This window comes from Mus musculus, chromosome 9 (genome assembly GCF_000001635.26).
Source record: "Mus musculus strain C57BL/6J chromosome 9, GRCm38.p6 C57BL/6J".
NCBI classification, from domain to species: Eukaryota; Metazoa; Chordata; class Mammalia; order Rodentia; family Muridae; genus Mus; species Mus musculus.
Window position 1 is genome coordinate 57,823,472 of NC_000075.6, and position 24,048 is coordinate 57,847,519.

Here is a 24,048-nt window from a genome sequence, read left to right on the forward strand (position 1 = left end):
CAGGATTGGAGAAAAACAAAACCAGAGCATGCTTAAATCAAAATGAAAACAAGAGCGTGAAACAGATCCACAAGTGAAACTCTGCATGTAGCTCAGTGGCACAGCACCTGCCTTGCATGTGTGCACCTGCCTGGCATGCACAATACCCTGAACTTCAAAAGAAACAAGAAATAAGTCTACATGTATCAATTTCAATAGCTAAATACTTTAAAAAAAAAAGCTAATTTTGTTTTAGAATAAGTACTCAAAATAACAAATGCATTCAATTGACACAGGTAACACCATATCTTTCAAGTAGAGAACACACATTGTTTTCAAGGACACTCACAGAAACTAACCATAAATAAGATTAAGACGGAGAACATATTAAGTTTCAGAGACTCAAAAGCATACCAGTTTTCAAGGGCCAGAGATGTAAGCCACTTGGGGAAGTATTCCTAGTTTGGGTTCAATTCCCAGCACCACAAAAACTAGGCCTGTGCCCTCCATGCTCAGCAAGTACAGGCAGAAGGGTCAAAAGTTCCAAGCCATTCTGTTACATGGCAAGTTGCAGGCTAGCCTGTGATATGTGAGACTCTGTCACAATGCCAACCAACCACACTAGCTCTCCAACCTCATTCTAGTTAAGCTATAAATTAATATTCCAAAAGATAAAACTCTCAGATATGGAAATAAAAACCACTTTGTACAATCTCAGTTAAAGAAGCAATTACAACTGAAATTAAAATATGTAATAATTTCCAGTGAGCGCTGAAATATATTATAGTGGTCCCAGGCTCAATCTTCAGTGCCACCAAAAATAAATAAATAAATAAATAAAATCAATAACTAATAATGAAAATTTGTAGAATATAGAAAAAATAAGTAAGAGTCACCAAAGTATTTCTAGCCTAAGATGCATTTGTTAAATAAGAAGAATGCTGGAAAATGTGTTATAATCACAATGGTTTAAAGGAAAACAAATTTGTGCAAGTAAAACTGACAATATAAGTAAGATCAGTGGATCATATATATCAACCTGGAGAAAAAGGGCTGGCCAGTGGTTGCCAGGGGCTGGTCAGTATTTCTAGGGCAGCAGAGTTGCTCTGTATCATGGTGGATACATGTCATCGTTAAACCCACAGAATGAACAATAAGAATGCACCCTAAAGGCTGGCAAGATGGCTCAGAGTAAAGGTGGTCACCTCCAAGCCTACTGACTGGGTTTGACCGCTGGGTCCCGTACAGTGAAAAGCACTCCAAGTGATGCCCTCTAACCTTCACCTACTTATCATGGGATATGCACACTCAGAGCACCCCACTCATAGAAAGTTATGTCATAAATCTATTTTGTAATAATTTCTTTAAAAAAACAACTCACCCTCATGTAAACTACGGAGTCAGTGATGATAATGTCAGTGTAATTGCCTTGATTGTAATAAATGTACTCTCTGGTGCAGGACAGTGATAAAGGGCAGGGAGGGGGGACTATCACTGGGTCTTCGGCTTAACTTGCTGTGAAAACTCTCGGAATAAATGATCGACTGCAGAACAAATGTGCAACTGGCAGGATCGCCTCTGAGCTTGCTGACTTGAGTTTGGTATTTAAAACCCACAGGATGGATGGAAGGTGAGAATTCCCAGGGGCTGTCTGTCCTACAGTCTCCTCATGTGCCCACTTCCCTGACACAGAAGATAATCTGGTAATAGTCTTTAAAAACGGTTTAGAGCAACTGAGGCTAACATCGACACCCTGCACACCGTACAAAATGGAACCAGTGACATAGAAGCAGGGTGAATTAAAAGAAAGTAGAAGTAGCAAAATACCAAGTGCCTGGTGCATTGTCTACTGGAACACAAAAGTGCACTCCAGTGCTCTTGGAGCTGAGCATCTAGTCCAGTGGTTCTCAACCTGTGGGTCTCAAACTGGAGGTCAAATGACCCTTTCACAGGGGTCTCACATCAGACATCCTGCATATCAGATATTTATATTGCAATTCATAACAATGGCAAAAATACAGTTATGAAGGAGCAACAAAATAATTTTATGGTTAGGGGATCAGCACAACATGAGGAACTAACTATACTAAAGGGTCACAGCACTAGGAAGGTTGAGAACCATTGTTCTGTCTAAGAATTAGACATCAACCAACAAACCAACACAAATATGAAATATGTAAACCATAGCGTTCAATGGCAGCGTAGGGAGAACCTGATCCTGCACTGAGGGTGAGGATAAGGCGTCAGAGTAAATGACAGTTATGATGGAGAACTGGGGAGACAAAGAGCCTAGGCAAGGCTGCTCAAGCAAAGGCCACAGTGCCAACAAGGTGACAAGACGAGAGATTACTAAAGTCAAGGCTAAAGACGGTGAAGTGGGCCTTAGATCACGCAGATTCTCAATTCTATAATTAGGACACCCGGCCTAAGTGGGGGGGATTAAGGCAGTGACACACCCTGCCTTAAATCACTCCAGGCTGTGGCGAGTGGATTAGAGTGGGTGAGCAGACTTGGAGGAGGCAGGTAGGTGACAGAGGGGCAGAGTTCTAGATGTTTGGATGAGAAGACTGATGAGCTCTGGTAAAGGGCTGGAAACAGGGAGCGACAGAGGGCGGGCGTGAAATAACCCGGCTCCAAGTGCCTAACAAGGCCGTTTCTCTGAGAAGAAAAGTCAAAGAGAAAATGATTATTGGGGAGGGTGTCAACTAAGAGTTCAGTTTTACCAGAGCTTGGGGAGTGGATACAGAAGGATCCAGAGTTCAAGGGCAGCCCCAGCTACATAGCAAGCTGGAGAACAACTTAGGTTACTTCAGACTTGAGTGCTGTTTCTTTAAAAATTGCTTTTAGTTGTTTTCCATGTATTGAATTTGAGATGTGAGTAGGATATCTATCTATCTATCTATCTATCTATCTATCTATCTATCTATCTACCTACCTACCTACTTACCTACCTACCTATTATCTATCTATCTTGGTTTTTCAAGACAGGGTTTCTCTGTGTAGCTCAGGCTGTCCTGAAACTCATGCCATAGATCAGGCTGGCCTCAAACTCAGAGATCCCCCTGCCTCTGCCTCCCAAGTGCTGGGATTAAAGATGTATACCACCACCACTGGTTGTGAATGGGATATGAATGAAAATGTTTAGCAGGCAGTTGGGATTATATACACTGATCTCAGACTCGAAACAAAGGTTCAAATAACATATATTGGAAATCCAAATAAAAGTCTCCCAAGGATGACATAAGCAAAGGCGGCTGAGAGTGAGACCTGGAGAACTGGGGGAAAAGAACGATTACAGGGATAAAGAAAAGTAAGCAGAAAGAACAGAATATTTCAAGGAGGGAATGGTTACTACTATCCAGCCCTCTTCTTAAGTATCAAATGAGGTCAGCTACAGTGCATTCATATCCATAAAATAAACAAATCTTTAAAAAAAAAAAGAAATAAAGAAAGAAAACCTTAGCAAGAATGAAAGGGCAGGGGTTCCTGTTGGAGTGCGTTGGCAAGGGTGACGAGATGAAAAGTAAGGTGTACAAGTCCTCTGAGAAACCATTACTGGGGACATGCATAGCACAGGTTGCTTTAAAAAGCAAACTCACGTCTTCTCAACAATCACATGATGTGTGGATTTGAAGACTACAGTCTTTTTAAGTTTGAGAGAAGATGTTTAATTGCAGAGAATGATTCAGAAGAGGGGAGTCTAAAGAGTGAGAAAATAGAGGGCTTCACTGAAGGAGCAAGGCCCCCTAACTCTAGGAGAGAGTGGGACCTAACCCCCACGCAGAGGGATTAGTCTTTGTGGATAAGAACCAACCTAAGCCAGCGACCGATTACGTAACACTCACAGATCCCTGCGCTAACCTACGAAGCACAGCAGAGCACCACGGTTTATGTTTCCACAGCCTGGGAGGTCTCAGGGACTCTACAAGAGTTGTGCTTGGCCACAGCTCTAGAAAACCTAGAGAACTGTCCTCAGGTAGAAGCAGCTTATCTACCAAGGCAGTAAGGACTGGGAATTAGAGCCTAAGAATCTAGGATTTAGTGACAATTCAACCTAACTTTGGACTTTACATGCATTTTGCGAAGATCTTTCACATTTCTGTTTTTTCTTCTACCTTGTAGCTCCTATACAACAACCCCAAGGATGGCGGGAGAGGACTACCACTCCTCAGGAGAAGCTGTCTGCATGGGCTGAGCAGAGATGGCTACAGTGCTTGCTGAAAGCATGGTGACAAACAAGTGACCTAGAGCCACACTTCCTGCCAGTGAGTTGCAGATGTAAATTATCTTTGTGGGTTAATGTCTGGAAGGGCGACCAAGCTCCTTCATAAACTGCCATAAATATCACAGGGCTGGGCTGAAAAGCCCATTAAGAGACCTCAAGTTCTAGATCCCAATCCTCTCTCAAGCATAGTGTATTCACTGTGATGACTACCAAAGGCCATAAACTCAAAATGGACTTCAAAAATAGAATTAAGCCGGGTGTAAAGAATTAAGCACATGCCTTTAATCCCAAAAAAGTTAAGAAAGAGGCCAGGTGTGGTGATGTAGGTAGGCAAATCTCTGTGTTCAAGGCTACCCTGGTCTATATAGAGAGAGTTCTATAACAGCCAGGGCTACACAGAGAAACCCTGTCTTGAAAACAAAACAAAACCCCCAAATCAAAAAGAAGTAATACACAGAAAGACCTGTTTCAAAAATCAAACAAAGCAAAGAAAAAATTAAGTAAGCAAGTACTAGCACAAAAGAAAACTGAAGGCTACCAAACTCCTCAGCTACTAAGATGGAAGCATGAACAACAGCCTTTGAAAGCACAGCCTACATTCTGCCTAATGAAACCACTGACAGCAAGCAGAGTTCTCCACCCTAGCACTTTCAGCCAGACAGTTCTTTGTTAGGAGAGAGCAAGGCTTGTCCAACAGCGAGTGGGGTGCTTAGCAGCCCTCATGGCTCTTAGAAGCTACTAGGAGCACTCCTGATTCCAGATGCAGACACCACAACATTTCTTGACACTGCTAAGTGCCTGGTGGAGCAGTAAAAAGATCAGCTCCTACTGACAGCCACTGATCTAGACAGACCATGATTCCAGATGCTGAGGGCCTGAAGACACACTACTGAGAAAGTGGAGAGAGCCTAGCACCTTTTCTTTCTAGGCAACAGTTTAAACAAGTTTTGCAGAACCCCTCAAATGTTTTACATGAAGTACTTAGCAAGTATGTACCAAGCACAGTAGGTCTACTGATGTATCCACATCCAGAGGGATAGATCCTGGAGATCAGTTTGTCAGAGCATTAGAGGAAAAAGACAGATGTCTCACTCCAAGCTAATTACCCAGCGGGGATTAATCTCTCATAAGAAGACAAGACTAGCCTTGATTTTTGTTTTCCGATTTATTTATTTATTTTCTGAGACAGAGTCTTATGAAACACATTGTGCCCTCAAGCTCAACTACACAGCTGAAGATTATTTTGAAATTTTGATTTTTTTTTTTAACCTCCTACATGCTGAACTGCAGAAATGTGTTATCAAGGGGACAATGTGTCACTGCGGACCAAGCTCGAGGTCTGTTTGAGCACTCTGCCAACTGAATCTCACCAGAGCCCAGTTTCCATTTCTGTGCTATTAGCTGCCCTCGAATGCAATGATTTATTAAAACAAAACAAACTCTAAACCAAGCTGCTTCTTCTCAAGTAATCTTCCAGTACTTAACGGTCCTTCCCACCTGCCTTGGGGCTTCCTCTGCATCTATCCTGCAGAGGTGCTGTCAGAAGGCTGAAAAGGCAGCAAACAGCTTCTAGGTGTTCAAAGCAGGCCACCCCATGTTCTCATTAACATGTGATGAGCAGAATTTAAGAAGGGTTATCAACTTTTCAGTTGCAAATTTTCTGAAATTAAGACTCTTCCATCCTAGAAGGGCAACTCTAAACAAAACTTTGTACGACACCAGGGGTTGGGGGGGGGTGTCAATCTTTATTGAGCAATGAACCCTATTAAATCTCAGTGGTCTGCACTAGGTTGGCAATGCAAAGCTACACACAGTAACCAAAGTGCCTGGCAAAGTTTGCCTATCAAACTAGCCCTCATCTTTCTGTTCTGTGGAAGGAAGCCTAGCTCCATTAATGGGCTCAAGACAAAGCCTGTATTGCTGAAACCCCCACTATCCAGGCAGCAGAAGACCACCCCTAAAGGCAGCACAGCCCCCCATACCCCCATGTCCGCTGTGTGATCTCCTTTGAGAAAAGGGACACTCAGTCCTTTGTTGTCTTGTTTTACAATTATTTACTCTGCCCATAGAAATCTGGCGGGTTTAGAATGCTAGGTTCCATAGTTATCCATCTTCCCATCACCCTGGTGCCAGAGAATGAGCCAGGCCTTGAGAAGCAAATATTTTGCAAGGCTTGCTTTGAGAAGAGAATCCATGAGGTAATTTTGACTCTATGTGCTGTAAGCACAGGATTTCAGAAACAGCATAAGTGTACCACTCTGAAGTATTTCAGTTTGCAAATACCTGCCCAGCCCTCACTGACTCCTGTAAAACATTTTTCGAGAATTCTCCACTATGTGTACAAAGGTGTGTGTGTGTGGGGGGGGGGATCATCTCTTCTACTTTGGTATGTAACAGAGTGTTTAGAAAATAACCTGTTTTACAGTATTTGCATCACAGAGCAGACTGGGCAGGGTTTGAGTTAAGTTACTACCTCCCACTTCCAACCCTAGCTAGAGGCTGCTGCAGCACCCCTGCTAGGCATCTGACTCCCTGAGGGAAGAGACTTGCCTGGAGCAAACAGGCCTGGCACAAAGACTCGGCCCAAATATACGGTGTAGAATAAAGGCTACTATAACTCATTAACAATTAAGATCTTGTGTCAACTGGAAAAGATCTTTGAATTGTTGCTGGAGCAAGTGCTACTTAACTTCTACTCTCCACAAGTTAATTACTTAAAGAACAAAAGGCCGAAGAACAAAACCAAAGAACAAAACCAGCCGGTCTCAACCAGCTTTAACCAGCCGGTCTCTCCATGGCTGACTCCAGGTTTTTACAGGCTCTCTCTCAAAGCTGTGCTTTTAGTCTTCTGTCCAAAGCATAATTAAAAACATTAAAAAAGAATCTCAAGCACATTACTTAGTCCTTTAAAGCCATGTTTAAGGGCTGGCAAAGGCACCTGCCTCCCTACCTCCTAACCTGAGTTGGATCCTGGCGGACAGAGAAAACTGAGGGCGGCCCCTCTGTTCTCTGACCTCTACATGAGCATTGTGGCATGCACCCCCACACATATGCCCAACCACCCCACACACCCCCAACCCCACACAATTTAAAGTTAATTAAAGCAAGGTTAAAACAAGGGAAGAGGATGGGGCAGATGATTCATCTGGCAAAGGCACCTGCCACTAAGCAGCCTTGGTTCTATCCCTGAGCCCCACAGTGTGTGTAAAGAGAAAAGGGACTCAAGCAAGTTCTCCAATGATCACCATATACGCTACAGCATGAATATTACCATGTACACACACACACAAACCAGAATGTAATAAAACTTTAGCACTTACACACAAAAACAAAAACAAGTAACAGAGAAGCTCACAGACCAAGCTGAAAAACTAAATCTACAAGAGAAACAAGAAATGGCCTCAAAGGCTGTAAGACATTGTCACCCATTGTCTCACCTTCTGTCCCAACAGAGTTCTTCCCCATATTCAGAAGGAAGGTACATATAGAGTGAAATATTAGGCTTAGCTACTCTGGCATTTGTGCAAACATTTTTGGCAGGTGTTCTGCCAAACAGTCTATATTTAGTTTGTATGCCTCAGAAACTTAAATGAACTCAAAGTATTTGAGCTGCCAACAGCCAGCCTCCAGAGCACTGAGCTGTGCAGCCACGGGGCAGCTGCCATACAGAATGCAGGGCCGGGGTGCCCTGCCACAGCACACACGTGTGCACGCACACGCCAGTCCTGAAGAGTCTCTTTTTTCAAAGCTCTAATAGCTTGACCTCAACACCTGCTGCACTTCCTGAAGACAGACAGGCTCTGGAGCTCCACTTGTTCCTCACACACACGGCTGCACTTTCTAGGAATGGCCGCACACACAGAGGCTGGCCAGCTGCCAAGGCGGGGGCAGCAGCAGCCTCGGGCCTGAACTTTCCCAGCGCTGTAAGGGCGGTTCCCTCTACGAGCTGACTCAGCGGCCACCATGGAACGGTGCCAACCATACAGCAGTGCAGGGGCTGCCGGCAACTCACAGATGTTTTACTAAACCAGAGAAATCAGCCAGGAGGCTGATCTGGGCTGGTGGCCAGGGCGCTGCTGTCGTGGAAGCTGGGATTCTGATTCTAGACTTGGCTCTGCTGCTACCTCAAGTGATCTGTCTCCCAGTACCTTCTCTGCTTCAAAGGTATGCCTCTTACGACGTGGATATCGTATGAAACAACTCCCACAGCACATCCGCCACGTGCTTGGTTACCAGACAGGCATGCATTCACATGGCTCACGTACTCTTAGAAACAGTACTGTTTTTAACCTTTGTGCCTCAGGATAGCCTAGTACTTACTTATTCTGCACCCCTAGACGGCATCAAACTCATGATAATTGATTGCCTCAGCCTTACAAATTTGGAGTTTGTGAATATAAGCCATACTTACCTTCATTATTTTCAATCTACAGTTGAGAAAACAGAAGCTCAGAACAATTTAGAATGCTCCCGGAAGATCCCTGACTAGACATGGAAGGGATCAGAACCTACTGCTGGCGCTGCTGTTCTAAAACTCACGCAAACGGCACAGGGCTCTATGAGGAAACACGGCCTGACTTTTCAGCCTCCAAAGGACCTTTCTCCTTATGAGTTCCCAGGTGCCCTTTTGTGAGCCATAGCTCTTTACAAATGGCTACTGAGTAGCACCACTGGACCACACAGTGAATGTGTGATCTCAGAAAATCTAAGTACTAAAGGCCTTATCATAAATGTCCTGTCTATAGTGCCAGCAAGTCACCCTGGAACAATTTGTCATTACTCTCATACTCTGAATAGTGAAAAACTGCAGTGCAAGTCACAGAGAAACTACGAAGACAAAGACTTAGTTGAGAAGAGATTCCACAGGCTCCACCCTCCAAAATGATTCACTATAAGGACTCCACTGTCCACCTATATAAAAAGCGTCCTACTAGCAAGCTGGAGGCCCTCGTCCCTAGCACCTCTAGCCCTACCCTCCTGAAGAAACTAGTAAACTCCCCACAACTGACGCTGATATGCAATCAGGTTTGGAACTAATTTTAACTTTCTTTGGGTACAAAGGAAATTCTGGGATCTCCCTTCCCTCTTTCTAATCAGATAATGTAAAGATAAAACAAAGTCACGTCTGTAAGGCTCTTGAGAAATACGCATAAAGTGCTTAAACTGTTATCTTCAACTTCAAAACAACAAAAGAACATGATATTGGGTTTGCTTGGAGCTAAGAAACTCTTAGAGAAATATCTTTCTAGAAAACTAATTAGAACCATGAACTTCATTATTTAAATTCTTTTAGACAAGATCTCACTATAAAGCCCGGGCTGGCCTGGAACTCAGTATACAGACCAGGCTGGCCTTGACTTCACTGAGCTCTGTTTGCCTCTGCCTTCTGAGTACTGAGATTAAAAATGCATACAACCACACCCAACGCTTTTATTTTATTAAATTATTATTACTATTACTATTCTTGCTATCATCTTCAGCTTTTTGAGACAGAGTTCACTCTAAAACTCATGTGAGCCTCTTCTTCCTCCACTTCCTGAATGTTGGAATTACAAGTGTGAGCTAACCACTTTGGTTCTCATAGAGTTATAATGAAACACAGTTGTTATCTCATTCTTCCTTCAAAAAATAAAGGAGAGTCTTTAACAGAAAATTGTAATAAACTACATTACGAGTAACTTATATACTCTAGTACTTTAATGAAAAAGAACCATGGCTTAACTTTTTGTTGTGGTCCTAGAAATTAAATGTAGGGTCTTACACTATCATGGAGCAACACCCTCGGTTCGAGCAAACAAATGCTGAGAAAAACTTTCTTGTTTTCATCCCTAGGTCAGTGATGTGGGCTGAGAAGGCACGGTTTCAGTTCGCACCCATCCTACACCCTCTGCGGCTGACCTACAGGTACAACAAATGGGTTCTCACAGCAGAAAGACTGACCTGCTTAAGCTGCTCATCCAGACTCCAGCTCGGCTGTCCAGCTGTGGGCACAGAGGGCGGGGCCTTGGAAGCATCTTTGGTATGGTCTTCTTTAGTTTGTTGTCCCTGTGGTGAAAGTCCGGGTACTGGAAGCAGGCTGGACATGGGTGTTGCTCTGGGTTCTTGGCGAGTTACTTTTTGCATGTGGAAATATTTGGAAGCAGCCTGGGCCTCTTTTTCAGCCACCTCTGCAACATCATCATCTCCATCTTCATCTTCCAGGCCTCCTTCCTCCTCCTCAGGCTCGGAGTTCACGTTGCTCTGCTCAGACATTCGAGCCACCGGTGTGGCTGGTGGAACTCTGGCTAAGGGACCCAGAACAGAACTACCAGAAGGTCTCCCGGGTGTGATGGAAAGGAGAGCAGGCTGCGTGCCTAGTTTTGAGGCATACAGGAACTGTGATTCTCTCGTCTGTGGTCCCTGCTTCTCTCTGGCATCCATCTGTAGCAGAGGCTGCTGTGGCTGCTTCTGCTGCTGCTGCTGCTGCTGCTGCTGCAGAGGCTCCATTACTGTCTCAGGCTTCACCCACAGACTGGCATGGCTCTCAACCTGGGCACAGCCCAGCAGGCACACTGGGTCTATATTTTAAGTGTGTAACCAAAACCACAAGGGAGGAAGAGGAGGGGAAAACACTATGTAAAACAGGTATAAAAGAGTTTCTTTTCTCCCATAAAGCTCTGAACACTAAATGCTCCTAACCCTGACTTTCAGGATGAGTAACTCATATGGGTTGGAGGGTGGAGGAGGGAAAGTTATAAAGAGAACAGGAGCTAAGAGGGGAAGCGGGGTGTGTGCAAATCTCAGTGGCTGCAGATTTAAGCATTTCCAAAAGAAAAAAAAAAGAAAAAGAAAAATTTACCCAGAAGATAAATTTAAGTCTGCTAATAACTGAGTTCTCCTCTCTTACTCTCTACATCATCAAACATTTAACTACCAGGCTTGCACTGTACAGGGGTTTGAACTGTGAAACCGGCAATAACTATGAACATTGCAGTTAACGAAGGCAAAGAATGGCCCGGCTGCAAAAGAAAAGAACATGGCTTCTATTCCCAGACCTGCTGGAGAAGATTGCTACTCAGGGTAGACAGAGTAGCAGGCAGACAGGATGACTCTTCTGATGGAAAAAGCAAGACCAAGCAAAGTGCTCTCGGCTTAAACTTCACAAATTTCCCAGATCAAATTGCAGGGCAGCTTGTGGAGTGGACTGAACCAGGCTAAGTGGACATTATAGCCTCCCAAAGAATCCGGTTTCAACAACATGAAAGAAAGAAACATGCGAGGAGGGTGCGGGCGGGTCTCGAATTGCAAGCTTCGCTCAAAAACAAACGGGGGGGGGGGGGGGAATTCCTCTGGAGATTTTAAAGTTAATTAATTTGAAACAGGTACCAATATTGTCTAAACAAGTTAATGTTTCTTTTTTTTTTTTTTATAAACCACAAATAAATCTCCTCACATCCTCTTTCTTTCTGACTCACTTCTACTATATTTATTCTATGAGTCCAGTGAAGAAAAGGCTTCCAGTCCCAAAGTACCCTGGGGGCAGGGTTATCTGCATTCTTGCCAATCTGTCTCCAAACACAAATCCCTTTCACACCCTTCCACCTCTAACCTTCCCAGGTTCCCCCTTCAACACACCTCACTTAAGTTATAGTTTCCCACAAGTCTTCCTCAGAGCAAATTTTAGGGTGAAGAGGACTGGCAACAGGGTGTGCATTTCTGTTTGCCACATGAAAGGGGAAGCGGCACTGTGCAGGTTGGGACTTGATATTTGCATTGTCCCAGTGTTTTAGGATTGAGTTGGAAGATAAGAAAATGTAACCTTTTACCATCTTCAAAAATTCATGGGAGAACTAATCTCTAACAAGAAAAAAAAATGGCTTTGATTTATATAAATTTTTACACGTTTAAAGAGTATAATTTTTAAAGCTGGGGAGGCGGGGAGTTCAAAAACCAACCAGAGCCATGCTAGACAAATCTCATTTTGTTTCTTAGAAGCACTTGGTTGTAGCTTTCATAGGCGGATAAAAGATTCCAATTCCAATTGGCCCCTTACTGCCTGTCCCTCCTCCTGGCAGTTTGGAAAGTATAAGTTATGCCTGCAGCAATACTTTCTTTCTGCTTTAGTTCTTATTCTGTAGGGAAGCCTGAAAGTTGGCAAAATTGTTCCTTTAAAATAAAAACCCCGTTGGGGACAAAACAAAACGCACACAAAAGAAGAGCAAGCAATTCACTGGTCATTTAGAAATATTCGTATAATCTTTAAAGTCAAACAACACAACTGGAATATTTCAACCAACTCCTGCCAGTCATAGTACAACTGCTTCTTTTCTGGTTGGCACCATCTTCTCGGTAGGCTTTCCTCAGCAAGGGAGAGGGGTGTCCGATAGCGTCTTTATTAAGACAGAGATGACTCCGTTTTACAACTCAATTGGCACATCCTCCCGAAGAGTCCATCTCATCCCAATCCCTAAGCAGCCAAGGATTCAAACAATACTACTAACATCTAGAGAATTTACGTCTCCGAAATCTAACTTCATCTCTCCATCCCTCGCTCGGGTTTTTTAAACTTCCCGGACCTCCAAACCGAGAGCAACGGACTGCTTGCCGCTTGAGCCCGGCCTTGGTGACCATTTCCCTTACCTTCGTTTCCAGCTCTGTCCCCGACCCTCTTCGACCCCTCTTTCCATTCTTTACCTCCCACCCAATGGAGCCCTATCACTTTTACTTCCACCAAGCCCCCTTTGCCAATCTCCCGGCTCTTCTCTAATTACTCCATCTAAGCTCGCTCTGCGGTTGCCAAAAGGGGGGGGGGGTCCCTTACCTTTCCCATCTCTTTATCTCAAACCACTCCTTTGGACACCGGGAGGACGGGGCTCCTCCCGATGCTCTCACTTTTTCTCAGCGGACCCCGGCTTCACTAGCCCGCGTCTCCCCTACACACCTGCCTCGGCTCCCATTTCGGTCCCCTCCACCTGCCACAGCCCCTCTCCCGCCGCGGCAGAAAGAACCACGACCCGCGCCGCTCACCTATGTGCAGCGTTCCGGGCTCGCGGGTAGGGAGGAGGCAGCCGCTCAGACCCCAGCGTAGCAGCTGAGCCTGCTACTCCTCCGCAGCTGGGGGCCACAGCCGGGGCGGGGCCCGCACCGGAAGCTGTGCTGCGGGGCCCGGCCGTCAGCCCGGGGCGGGGGAGGGGCAGGTAGGGGCGGGGCCCCACGGTGGGGGGCGGGGCCCGAGGCCGGAAGCAGCTAAAAAGGGAACGAGGTGGGGGTGGGTGGGTAGTGCGAGACGGAAGTGACTCCTAGAGACCGCCCTCTGGTTGAAGCCGTGGGCGGAAGCCATTTAAGGCGGGCGGAGGCTTCGGCCAATGGGAGAGCACGGACTCAGAGGAGTTCCGGTGTGAGTGCTTTCGCGGGGAGTTGAAAAGAGTAGGACTGACTACAGCACACGGGTTTCTGGCTGCCGTGGTTGTGAATTGTTTGTAATAAGTGAAAGAAAGGAATAAAGAGTGCTAACTTTCAGCTAGTCTTAATGAAGCATTCCAGCCTTTTATTAGTTTTTTTCTAAATTTCACTTTTTGGATTGAAATTTTCCTGTTCTGGAACACCACCTCTATCCATCCCCAACCTCACCTCGTCACAGGGGTTAATGTTTTCTTTCTTCAGGTTCCAAAGGTAGAAGCTGAATCCTGGCACCGCTTATACAATAAAACAACAAAACCTTGTCTTCTGGGACTCCTAACTCTGGGGAACTTCTGTGAATTTATGCATGCACCTCCTTGTTTTACCTTTCTCCCAACTGACCATCATCCTTGATCCAGAGTCTATGGCTCGCTTAGTTTTGGGTCTTAAAACAATCCCAGCCAAAACCTAGAACTTATTGCCACTGGCTTTTCTTGTCCCTTCCCTTCTTCCTTCCCTTCCCCTCTTTTCTTTCTTGTTAGAAGGTAGCTCACCTATTTAGCAAAAGTAGTTGACCATCAAGCTCCAGGAATCCTGTCTTTACTTCTGAAATGCTAGGATTGCAGGTGTGCACCACACCTGGCTTTTTACTGAGGCGTTGGATATCCAAATTTAGACCCTTATTCTTTGGCGCCACGCTCTTAACTCACTAATCCATCTCAGTTCCTGATGAAAACTTTTATGGTTTGTTGTTGTTGTTGTTTGTTTTGTTTTGTTGCAGTCCTGGTCCCTTATTTCTTTTTTGTCCACTAGGCCATGAATTCATATGGAATGGGCTCCAGCAGTTTCCGTTAGTCCTCACAAAGTGTGCTTCTCTGGTTGACGCAGGCTGGCGCTTCAGCTGCACCCGGGTGCCCTTCTCCTTGGCTTCCTTCTTCTGATCGTTCTCCTTCACCCGCTTCAGGAAGCTGTCCCTGCTCTTCGAGTGCTTGATGTGCTCAATCCGCACATTGATCCTCTTGGCCAGAATTTTGCCCTTAACTTGCTTATTTACAATGATGCCCACAGCATGCTGGGTGACATTGTAGACTCTTCCGGGTTTGCCATGGTAGCACTTATGGGGCATTCTTTTTTGAACAGTGCCCATTCCCTTAATGTCTACAATATCACCCTTCTTGTAGATTCGCATGTACGTGGCCAAAGGAACAACGCCATGTTTCCTAAAAGGCCTAGAGAACATTTATACTGGGTGCCTCTCCTCTTTCCCTTTGTGTTCGTCATTTTGGCCAATTACTGGAAGATGGCTGCAGCAGCCGACTTTTATATGGTTTTATTTTATTTATTTATTTATTTATTTATTTTTGATTTTTCAAGACAGGGTTTCTCTGTATAGCCCTGGCTGTCCTGGAACTCACTTTGTAAACCAGGCTGGCCTCGAACTCAGAAATCTGCCTGCCTCTGCCTCCCAAGTGCTGGGATTAAAGGCGCGCGCCATCATCGCCCGGCTTATATGGTTTTAATTACCTTTTTTTAGTTTGTGTGAGGGCACTGTTTCCTCCCTCCTTGCTCTAGAGATGTAACATAACTCTTCCTCAACTTTATCAGAAACTCCAATCTGCTGAAAGCCGCTGCCTTATCTCTTGCATATTAACCTCCTCTCCTTCTTTCTCATCCAGGATTTAATGGCACATCATTCCAACCCCAGTCTTTCAATCCCACCCTAACGTTCCCCTGAAGAGACTTACATAATTTTCATTCTTGTATCTTGTCATAGAAAATTATCTGGTTGAACAGATTGAGATCAAATTGTCCATTTAAAATGAATTCTAAGCAGTGGCTTCAACGTTTATTCTACTCACTATCTCTATGAATCTCTGACTCTGTATTCACACACCACTTCCCCTGCTCATCTTACCATATAAGTACAGAAAATGTAAAATACCGTGAAATCTAGAAATCTACTCTGATGTGTTCCCATTCTGTCTTTCCGTTTTATAAATTAGGCAATCAAAAATACCAACTTCCCTGGTCAGGTCCTCAGTTGAGTATTTGTTGATCAGTAGACAAAACTCATTTCCTGCCTTCAGTGATCTTTACTGGTTCTGGAGAGAGAAAGCAAAATACATAGTGTCAGATAAGTGCTATGCAGAACAGAGCAGGCTAAAGATTAAACAATGGTGTCAGGCAACTTCTATTTTTAGATGCTGGAGAAGAACTCATTGATAAGGAGCTCTTAAACCGAAATGGGGCTGACATGATAGGGGTGAGCCACATCTAGTGGATATTTAAAGAAAGAATGTTTGAGAAGAGGAGACAGCATATTTGAATGCTCTGAGGTAAGAACACATTTGACAGGTTAATAGGAAGGGAGAGACTAAGAATAACAAGGAAACATAAACTCTTAGCAAACAAACGTTTATGGCTGAATGAGAGGTAAATAGTAGAGAGAGTTCATAAGGAAGTAGCCAGGGACTCAACCATGCAGACTACTGTAGACTATAAAAACAATTTTGCCAGTCTCTGCTAACACCAATGGAAAGTTTTGAGCCAGAAGGTCACTTGATCTTATTTCAGTCTCTAAAAGAACAATTATCGCTGTGGCACAGAGAGTAGAGTATAAGGCTAGAGAGAGAAAAATAAAAGCAATAATCCTGAAGGAAGATGGTGGGGTCTTGAAGTCAAAGATGTCATTGGAGGTGGTGAGAAGTGGTCAGGTCTATTTTGAAGGTGAAGCTGCCAGGATTTGCTGGTATTCTGGTTGCCTAGGTCAGGGGAGAGTCAGGAAAGATAGCAGATTTGGAGCCCATCTAACTAACTGGTAGAATTGTACCATGCTACCATGCACCTGGGGGACGTTATCAGATCTATGATTAGCAAAAAAAAAAAAAAAAAAAGGAATGCCGAATTGAGATATATATATATATATATATATATATATATATCAACTTGGAATTAGACTATTACAATATAATAAAGACATTTTGTTGAGTGAAACAAGTCAGTCACAAAATTAAACTGTTGGAAGTAGAAAAATTTAGGGGTGAGTAAAAGGGGGTAGCAAAAAGGAAACCGTTTTAGTTGTTAGAGTTTTTAATTTTGATTTGTGTGAGGGGGTATTGTATGCACGGAGGCCAGAAAGAGGACCTCGGGTGTGCTGTTTTATCCTTCTCTGCCTTAAAGCCTTGAGACAGGGTCTTTCTCGGAATCTGGAATTAGGCTGGTGGCCAGCAAGCCCCAGAGATCCTCCTGCTTCTGCCCGGCCATAGCACTGAGGTTTTGTGAATTTGGACTCCAGGCCTCATGCTCGCATAGCCCATCAAGCCATCTCCAGTCTGAAGCTTGTTTTGTTTTCTCCTTCTCTTTCTCCTCCTCCTTCTTCAAAGCAAAATGTTTTTTATATAGTCTTAAGTTTCTCTTCTTAGTTCTCAGAAATCTCCCATTGGCCTCTTGCAATATTGGATCTTTCAATATTCAAGCAAAGTAGTGTTTCACCTACTTTCTTAGTATATTTTGTTTTGTTTTCTTTTGTCTTCTCTTGGGGATTGAACCTCAGGCCTCGTACTTGCTAGGCAGACACTTTGCTTCTAAGCTTTATTTCCAGCCTCTTACTCTGTCTATACTATAACAGAATAACCGAGGCTGGGTGCTTCATTAAAAAAACAACCGACTGCCAGGCTGTTTATGTGTTGGCCCATGCTTTTAATCCCAGCCCTCAGGAGGAAGAGGCAGGTAAATCTCTGTGAGTTTGATAAAAGCCTGGTCTACAGAGTGAGTTCCAGGACAGCCAGCGCTGAGAAACCCTGTCCTGAAAAACCAAAAACCACAAAAACAAAAACAACAAGCCACAAAGAAAATACACAGGGTGCTGGAAAAATAGCTAAGTCTTTAAAGTGCTCAGTACACAAGCAGAACCTTAGTTCCATTTCCAGAACCCATGGGGGTGGGGGAAAGCTGGGCAGTGTGTGTGCCTGTAACCAGAGTGCTGCAGAGACAGAGAGATAGGTAGATCCCAGGGGCTGGGGGCCAGTGAGCCTAGTCAAACTCTCTTACACGCGTTCTCGCGACTGTCTTCTGCGGCAAAGCTTTATTGCTTACATCTTCAGGAGCAAGAGAGCAAGAGAGAGAATGGCGAAACCCCGTCCCTTTTAAGGAGAATTATCCTCCGCCTAGGATGTGTCACTCCCTGATTGGCTGCAGCCCATCGGCCGAGTTGTCGTCACGGGGAAGGCAGAGCACATGGAGTGGAGAACTACCCTTGGCACATGCGCAGATTATTTGTTTACCACTTAGAACACAGGATGTCAGCGCCATCTTGTAACGGCGAGTGTGAGGGCGGCTCCCCACAAAACTCTAGTCCCAGGCCAGTGAGACAAGCTAAATCCAAAAGCAAGACGGAGAGCACAGAGGGAAAAAGATACCGGAGGTTGTCTTCTGACCTCCACACATATTTGTCTATGCACACATGTAAGGATGTCTTAAGATTGACAGGCCCTATCTGGGGCCTTCATGCTTCATTATCCTGTGGCAGAAAGAAGAGCAAAAAAGCAAGAAAGGCACAAACTTGGTTCTATAAGAAGCCTACCTAGTCTCTCAGTGCAATAACATTAATCTGCTTACCTATCATGCTTACCCAGAGGCAGACCTATCTCACCTACATAATATATAATAGCCTCACCTAACTATCACGATTGCATTGACGATCAATGTCCAGTTTGTGAACTTACAGGAATACATTCAGAGCACCGTCTCTGTTATTTTCTTTAAAAAAAAAAAAGCCTTTCCCTTAACCCAACACTCTGTAATTAAAGTGTCATATTTTGCTATTCTTCCTGTCAAAAGTTAGACATATTCTCCCCTGGCAATGGGCAAAGAAACATCTTGGTGGTGGTGTTGTTCATCCTAGTTTGATGCCTGGCTTGGTGGCCAAAGCTGTTTTATGACTAGGAATCTTAAAAACCAAATCAAATCCAGGCAGCACAGCATGGGAGGAGGAAGACAGACAGAGACCTGTGTTTAGTCATACCACATGTGGTACCACATGTGGAAAGCCAGCCACAGGCCTGCTGTCTGCCCCACAGCCCAGGTGGGCCACAGACACACAGAGCCCTGCCTACCACCACACAGCATATCCTAGCAGACAGAGACCTCCAGACCACCATGCCACCCACAGACCTGCCCTCTAGCCATGGCATAGGCAGGGCATAGACATTTACCTTCCACCACGCCACTCACTGAGGATGGAGGATATCACTGAACCCACCAGCCATGTGACCAGCCTGCAATGAGAGCCACCACAATGTGGTAGTCAGACAGGGGAGAAAGAAAAGTGGAACATGGGGGTGGGTGGATATGGGGGACTTTTGGTATAGCATTGGAAATGTAAATGAGTTAAATACCTAATAAAAAATGGAAAAAAAAAAGAAAAGAAAAGTGGAACAGCTTTAGCATTATGAAGAGAGATGGAACTGGAGACTTAAGGGTGGAGAGGAGGAGACTGTTGTGAGTGGCCAGCCCTGCCACCTGGGGCCGTGGTGAAGTCACAGTCCCAAATGACACTGATGGCCATGTCTAGGTCCAAGGCTACACAGTGGCAAGGGTCGGTTTTAGTGTCTGTGGCTCATATCACCACTAGACAACACGAGGACATCCCTGGCTATCCAGGGGATGTGAAGAGCTGGCATTATCCATCACTGGCTACAGTGCCCAAGAGACCTGACCTACCTCTTACTGGGGAGTGGCAGCACTCAGGGAAGTGGGCCTGGGCCTTGCCTTGCATGGAGTTCACCCTGGTGAGAGTGAGTTAGCCCCAAAGGCATGAGTGTGGAAGAGCTGACCCCACTACTCATCTGCCTTGGGGTGGCACAGGCACAGAGGTGATATCCCTCCCCTCCCCACTGGCCACAGGGTCATGAGTGCAGGAGAGCTCTCCCGGCCCTTTACCAGCTGCAGCACTGGGGAGATCGGACCCTGCGCCTGGACACAGTAGTGCTGGCCCTGGTCACGGGTGCACAGGTGAGCTGACCCTGAGGGCATGATTGAAGGAGAGCTGGCCCGGTCACTTATCTGCTGTGAGGTGGTGTGAGTGTGGGGTGGGGTAGGGTGGGAGGGGGCTGGTGATGATATGTCCCCTCCACCTGTGGTAATCAGGGGAGCTGGCCTCAAGGCCATGAAAGCAGAATTATCCCTGCTCCTCACTAGCAGTAGCACTCAGGAGAGTGGGCCTTGCACCTTACCTGGGCAACCCGGTGGAGCTAGCCCTGGTGGCAAAGACACCAGTGAGCCACCTCAGAGGGTTGTGAGAGTTAGAGGACTGTCCCAGCCCTTGCAGGCTGCAGCACTCGGGAGAGTGGGCTTCCTGCCTTGACTAGGTAGCACAGTGGCGCTGGCTCTGGAGGTGTGGGTGCAGGTGAGCCAGCCCTGAGGCGTGAGACCTGACCCTGCCTCCTGCTGATGGCAGTACTGGGTGGCCTATTGGGAGCAGCGCTGGGGAGCTCATGCTGGTGATAAGGATAAGGGAGACCTGGTAGGCTGATCAACTCAGCTAGACCTAAGAATTGGCAGGTTCCAAAATATCTGTTGAGGCATGCCCCCTAGCATAGCTGTAGCCGTTTTGTTCCATGCTCACCAGCTATTTCATATTGTTGCTATGATATGCCTGCCAGTCACTGATATGGAAATATAAATTGACTCAGAGCAGGGTCATGCTAACCATCTACCCGGTTATGTTCTGTATTAGGTTTGTTAATCTTAAGAAATTCCACAAAGCTTTACGTAGGACTCATCAAATTAAAGGTCAATATGAACTGTTATGTCTAAAATGGCTCGACCACTGGGCAGTACTTCCAGCATCCACATATGAGCTCAATGTGGTTTTTTATGGCTTTAGCCTTTATAAGCTGACATAGAAAACTGTTCTGGGTCGTAGCCTCAGCCCCTGAATTCTGAGCTATGGCCCTGATCAATCAATCTTAGGGTGTGCATTCAACCAATCATCCCTGTCTGACTGAGATCAGTGCTTGTGTGGTTTGTTGGGTGATGGACCCCAACAATCTGTGAATGGTTGGGGCTCATTAAAGGGCCAGTCCTGCTGATCCAAAGCTGCAGGATCTCTATGACACAGGGAAACAACAGAACAACCGAGAGGAGTCCTGGTGAGGATTCAGTATCAATGGTATTGCCGAAGCCAGAGATCTCAAACCATACAAATGAATGACTCACTGCAATGAACATTTGCAAGTGAAGATGTGTAGACAGAGGGCTATACTGTGGGACACACTGTGACACACTACAGCTTCCATGATGAGATGTTCTCTTTGTTTTGTTTTTACTTTTTTTTTTCGAGACAGGGTTTCTCTGTGTAGCCTTGGCTGTCCTGGAACTCACTCTGTAGACCAGGCTGGCCTCGAACTCAGAAGTCTGCCTGCCTCTGCCTCCCAAGTGCTGGGATTAAAGGCGTGTGCCACCAACGCCCAGCTTGTTTTAACTTTTATTTATTTATTTGGGGGTATTTGTTTTGTGTATTTTATTGTGGGGATAGAAGGTTACAAGGGTGAAGGGTGGATATGAGGCAATGGGGAGATGAACAGGACTGGGGTGCATGGCATGACAGTCACAAAGAATCAATAGAAAGTTAAAAAAACAAAAATAAAAAACCTAGAAGTATTGCTGTTATCCTCTCAACCAAAGTGCTGAAAGATCCTGACAGAATGTAAAAGGTCACAGAAGCCCTGAAATTGGCAAAATAGATTTCATTGTTAGCAGAACTAGCTTCACTGATTTAGAAAAATAGAGGTGCACAATGCTCTGGCCACTCCTTGATCCCGTGTGTCTACCAATGTTTTGACCGTTCCTTGAACCCATGTGTGTGCTCACTGATGAAGCCCATTGCTAGGTGTTTGTGAAATTGGTTGCTGGGGAAGAGTCGGAAAATCTCCCCAGCAACCACAGCCCGGCCAATCCGGAGTTGCTGCACCTGCACCAGACTCTTTCCTTGTACCCCTCCCATACCCATTTCTTGAGATTAGACATTGTTTAGATCTGGAAATCCCCTACTCTCCCCCTTCTCTTTTCCCCCCTGAGGGCCTATAAAAACTGGGACCCCTTTCCCCTCGAGGTCGACTCCTCTACCCCTTCGTGGGATATGAGTCGTCCCCAGAGCTCTGGCTTTCCTAGAATAAAGCCTCATGTGGTTTGCATCAAGCTTGGTCTCTCGTGAGTTCTTGGGGGTCCGCTATTTTCCTGAGGCCTGAGCGAGGGGCTCCTCTCGGAGTCTTTCAGTGCGTGATCTTTTTCTTTCTAAAGCATCTTATGACTTCCCACTGCTCTTGAGATCAAGGCTTAGATTTCATCACACAGTCTGCAGGATCCTAGGAACATCTAACTTCTAGCTCCTCTTCAGGTTACAGTAGTGGGCTCTGGAAAGCAGCCCAGGTGATGTCACTACCTTATAAATGTAACCTTTATTTGCCTGATGTAATAATTGTCATCTCAGAGGTTTACTGTTGAATATGCTCACCCTTTCTGGTTCTTTCTGAACTCTGGGTGACTGGTTCAAATCATCTGTTCTGGCTCAAAATTTCTCCCCAAGCTGACTGATTCAATCTGGCTTCTCTCAGCTTCTCACTGAATTGCTCTACGTGGCCTCAAACTGACTCTGGCAATTTGTTCTAATCATCTGGCTCCTTCTTATCCTCTAGCTTCAACTGCCTCTGCCTGCTTAAGTGCAGGAACTCACGAAGGAGCTCAACTCCACTGCACTGTACTGCACTCATTGCACTGACTCTTCATTTCCTCAACTCTCAACTCACTGATGATCTGATCTCTCCTCTCCCTCTCCTTCTCCCCCACTTCCTTCTCTCCCTCTCCTCAATCCACCCTCCTCTCTCCTCTCCTCTCCTCTCCTCTCCTCTCCTCTCCTCTCCTCTCCTCTCCTCTCCTCTCCTCTCCTCTCCTCTCTCTCCTCTCTCTCCTCTCTGTCTGCTCTCTCTCTCTCTCTCTCTCTCTCTCTCTCTCTCTCTCTCTCTCTCTCTCTCTCTCTCTCTCTCTCTCTCTCTCTCCTGCTCTTAAATAGCTTTTCTCCTGAAAGTTGGTCCTATCCTAACTCTGATTCACTCTGTCAAATCTTTCTCTGACTTATTTTGTCTGCCCCTTAATAAAATACCGTTTGGGATTAAAGGTGTGTACTTAAAGATTCTAGCCAGAGGGATTAAAGTTGTGTGCTAAGGGTGTGTCTGTATTACATCTGGACCACACAGATTTAGGAGGTCTTGTTTGCTGGATTAAAACTTCTCTACAGAGCTGCCCTAGGAGGGCTGCCAGGGGCCGTTGCACCGCCCTCTGCACTTCTTCCGGTCCTTCCCACCCCTCGCAGTTGTTGGTGCCAGACTCAAACAGGGATGCGGCTGCGTGCCCACCATGTTAAAGAAAAAAAGGCCGAGTGGGGAGGAAAAGAGAACCCGGATGATGGAGATTTTTTTTTTTTTTGAGACAAAAGATGTATTTCAACGGAAAGACCTGGAGGAGCTTGCTCCCAAAGAGAAAGGCATCACTGCCGTGTCAGTGAAGGAAGTCCTTCAGAGCTTGGTGGGTGATGGTATGACTGACTGCGAGAGGATTGGGACGTCCAATTCCTATTGGGCTTTTCAAAGCAAGGCTCTTCATGCCAGGAAGTGCAAGTTAGAGGCTCAGAACTCTCAGCTGTCAGAGGGAAGCCAGAAGCAACGCAGACTTAGAGAAGAGCATTGAGAAAGCTGGAGTTGGCCAGCAAGAGATGGAAGAATGAGCCATGCTTGCAAAAGAACTTAATTCATTTCAAGACCAAAGGGAACAACTTAAGGCAGAAGCAGAAAAATGCAGAGCATGTGACCCACAGGTTGTGGGAGGAGATATGTCAAGCAAACAAAGTAGCCAAAGACTCCGTCAATCGATGGACTGGTAACATATCTGCAATAAAATCCTGGGCCAAAAGAAAATTGGGGTTTGAAGAAAGTAAAAATTGATAAAAACTTTGGAATTCCAGCAGACTTTGACTACATAGAGTGTTGGTGCTGAACAAGGATCTGTGAGCTTGTGAATATGTCAAGGTTTAAACATCTAACTAATGGTACCCAGTTATCATCTATCTGTTAATTGTTTATCATTTTTGTAGCTTTAAATAAAGTGTACAATAAGAAAAAAAACTTCTCTATAGTAGCTGAGACAGAAAAGTGTTCTTTTTCCCTCTCTTAGAAATGGGGGGTGGGGGAGGGAGTGCTGGAGAGATGGCTCATCAGTTAAGAGCACTGACTGCTCTTCAAGAGGTCCTGAGTTCAATTCCCGGCTACCACATGGTGGCTCACAACCATCTGTAATGGGATCCAGTGCACTCTTCTGTTGTGTTTGAAGAAAGTGAAAGTGTATTCACATTAAATAAATAAATAAATCTTACAAAAAAAAGAAATGGGGTATTAGCAAACATGACATGGAAA

At 45.3% G+C, this 24,048-nt stretch overlaps 1 protein-coding gene and 2 pseudogenes across 5 annotated transcripts in view; 1 reads left to right on the plus strand and 2 right to left on the minus strand.

The window, feature by feature from the left end:
• Arid3b (AT rich interactive domain 3B (BRIGHT-like)) overlaps positions 1 to 13,376 on the minus strand; it is a 46,495-nt gene extending 33,119 nt beyond the window's left edge. The window contains exons 1-2 of one of the 5 annotated variants that reach the window (XM_030244462.1): positions 13,211 to 13,371; positions 10,145 to 10,761 (exon numbers count right to left, since the gene is read on the minus strand). Coding sequence is in view for 3 of the 5 variants with exons in the window: in NM_001379353.1 (NP_001366282.1) it covers positions 10,145 to 10,690 (546 nt within the window). In the remaining 2 variants the exon portion in view is untranslated. Of the gene's footprint in view, positions 1 to 10,144; positions 10,764 to 13,004; positions 13,014 to 13,210 lie in introns of those variants that run through there. The other 4 variants (NM_001379353.1, NM_019689.2, XM_006511292.4 and 1 more) reach the window with 4 other exon arrangements.
• A 1,015-nt stretch (positions 13,377 to 14,391) lies between these two features.
• Positions 14,392 to 14,863, minus strand: Gm7547 (annotated as a pseudogene).
• Positions 22,879 to 23,752, plus strand: Gm9715 (predicted gene 9715; annotated as a pseudogene).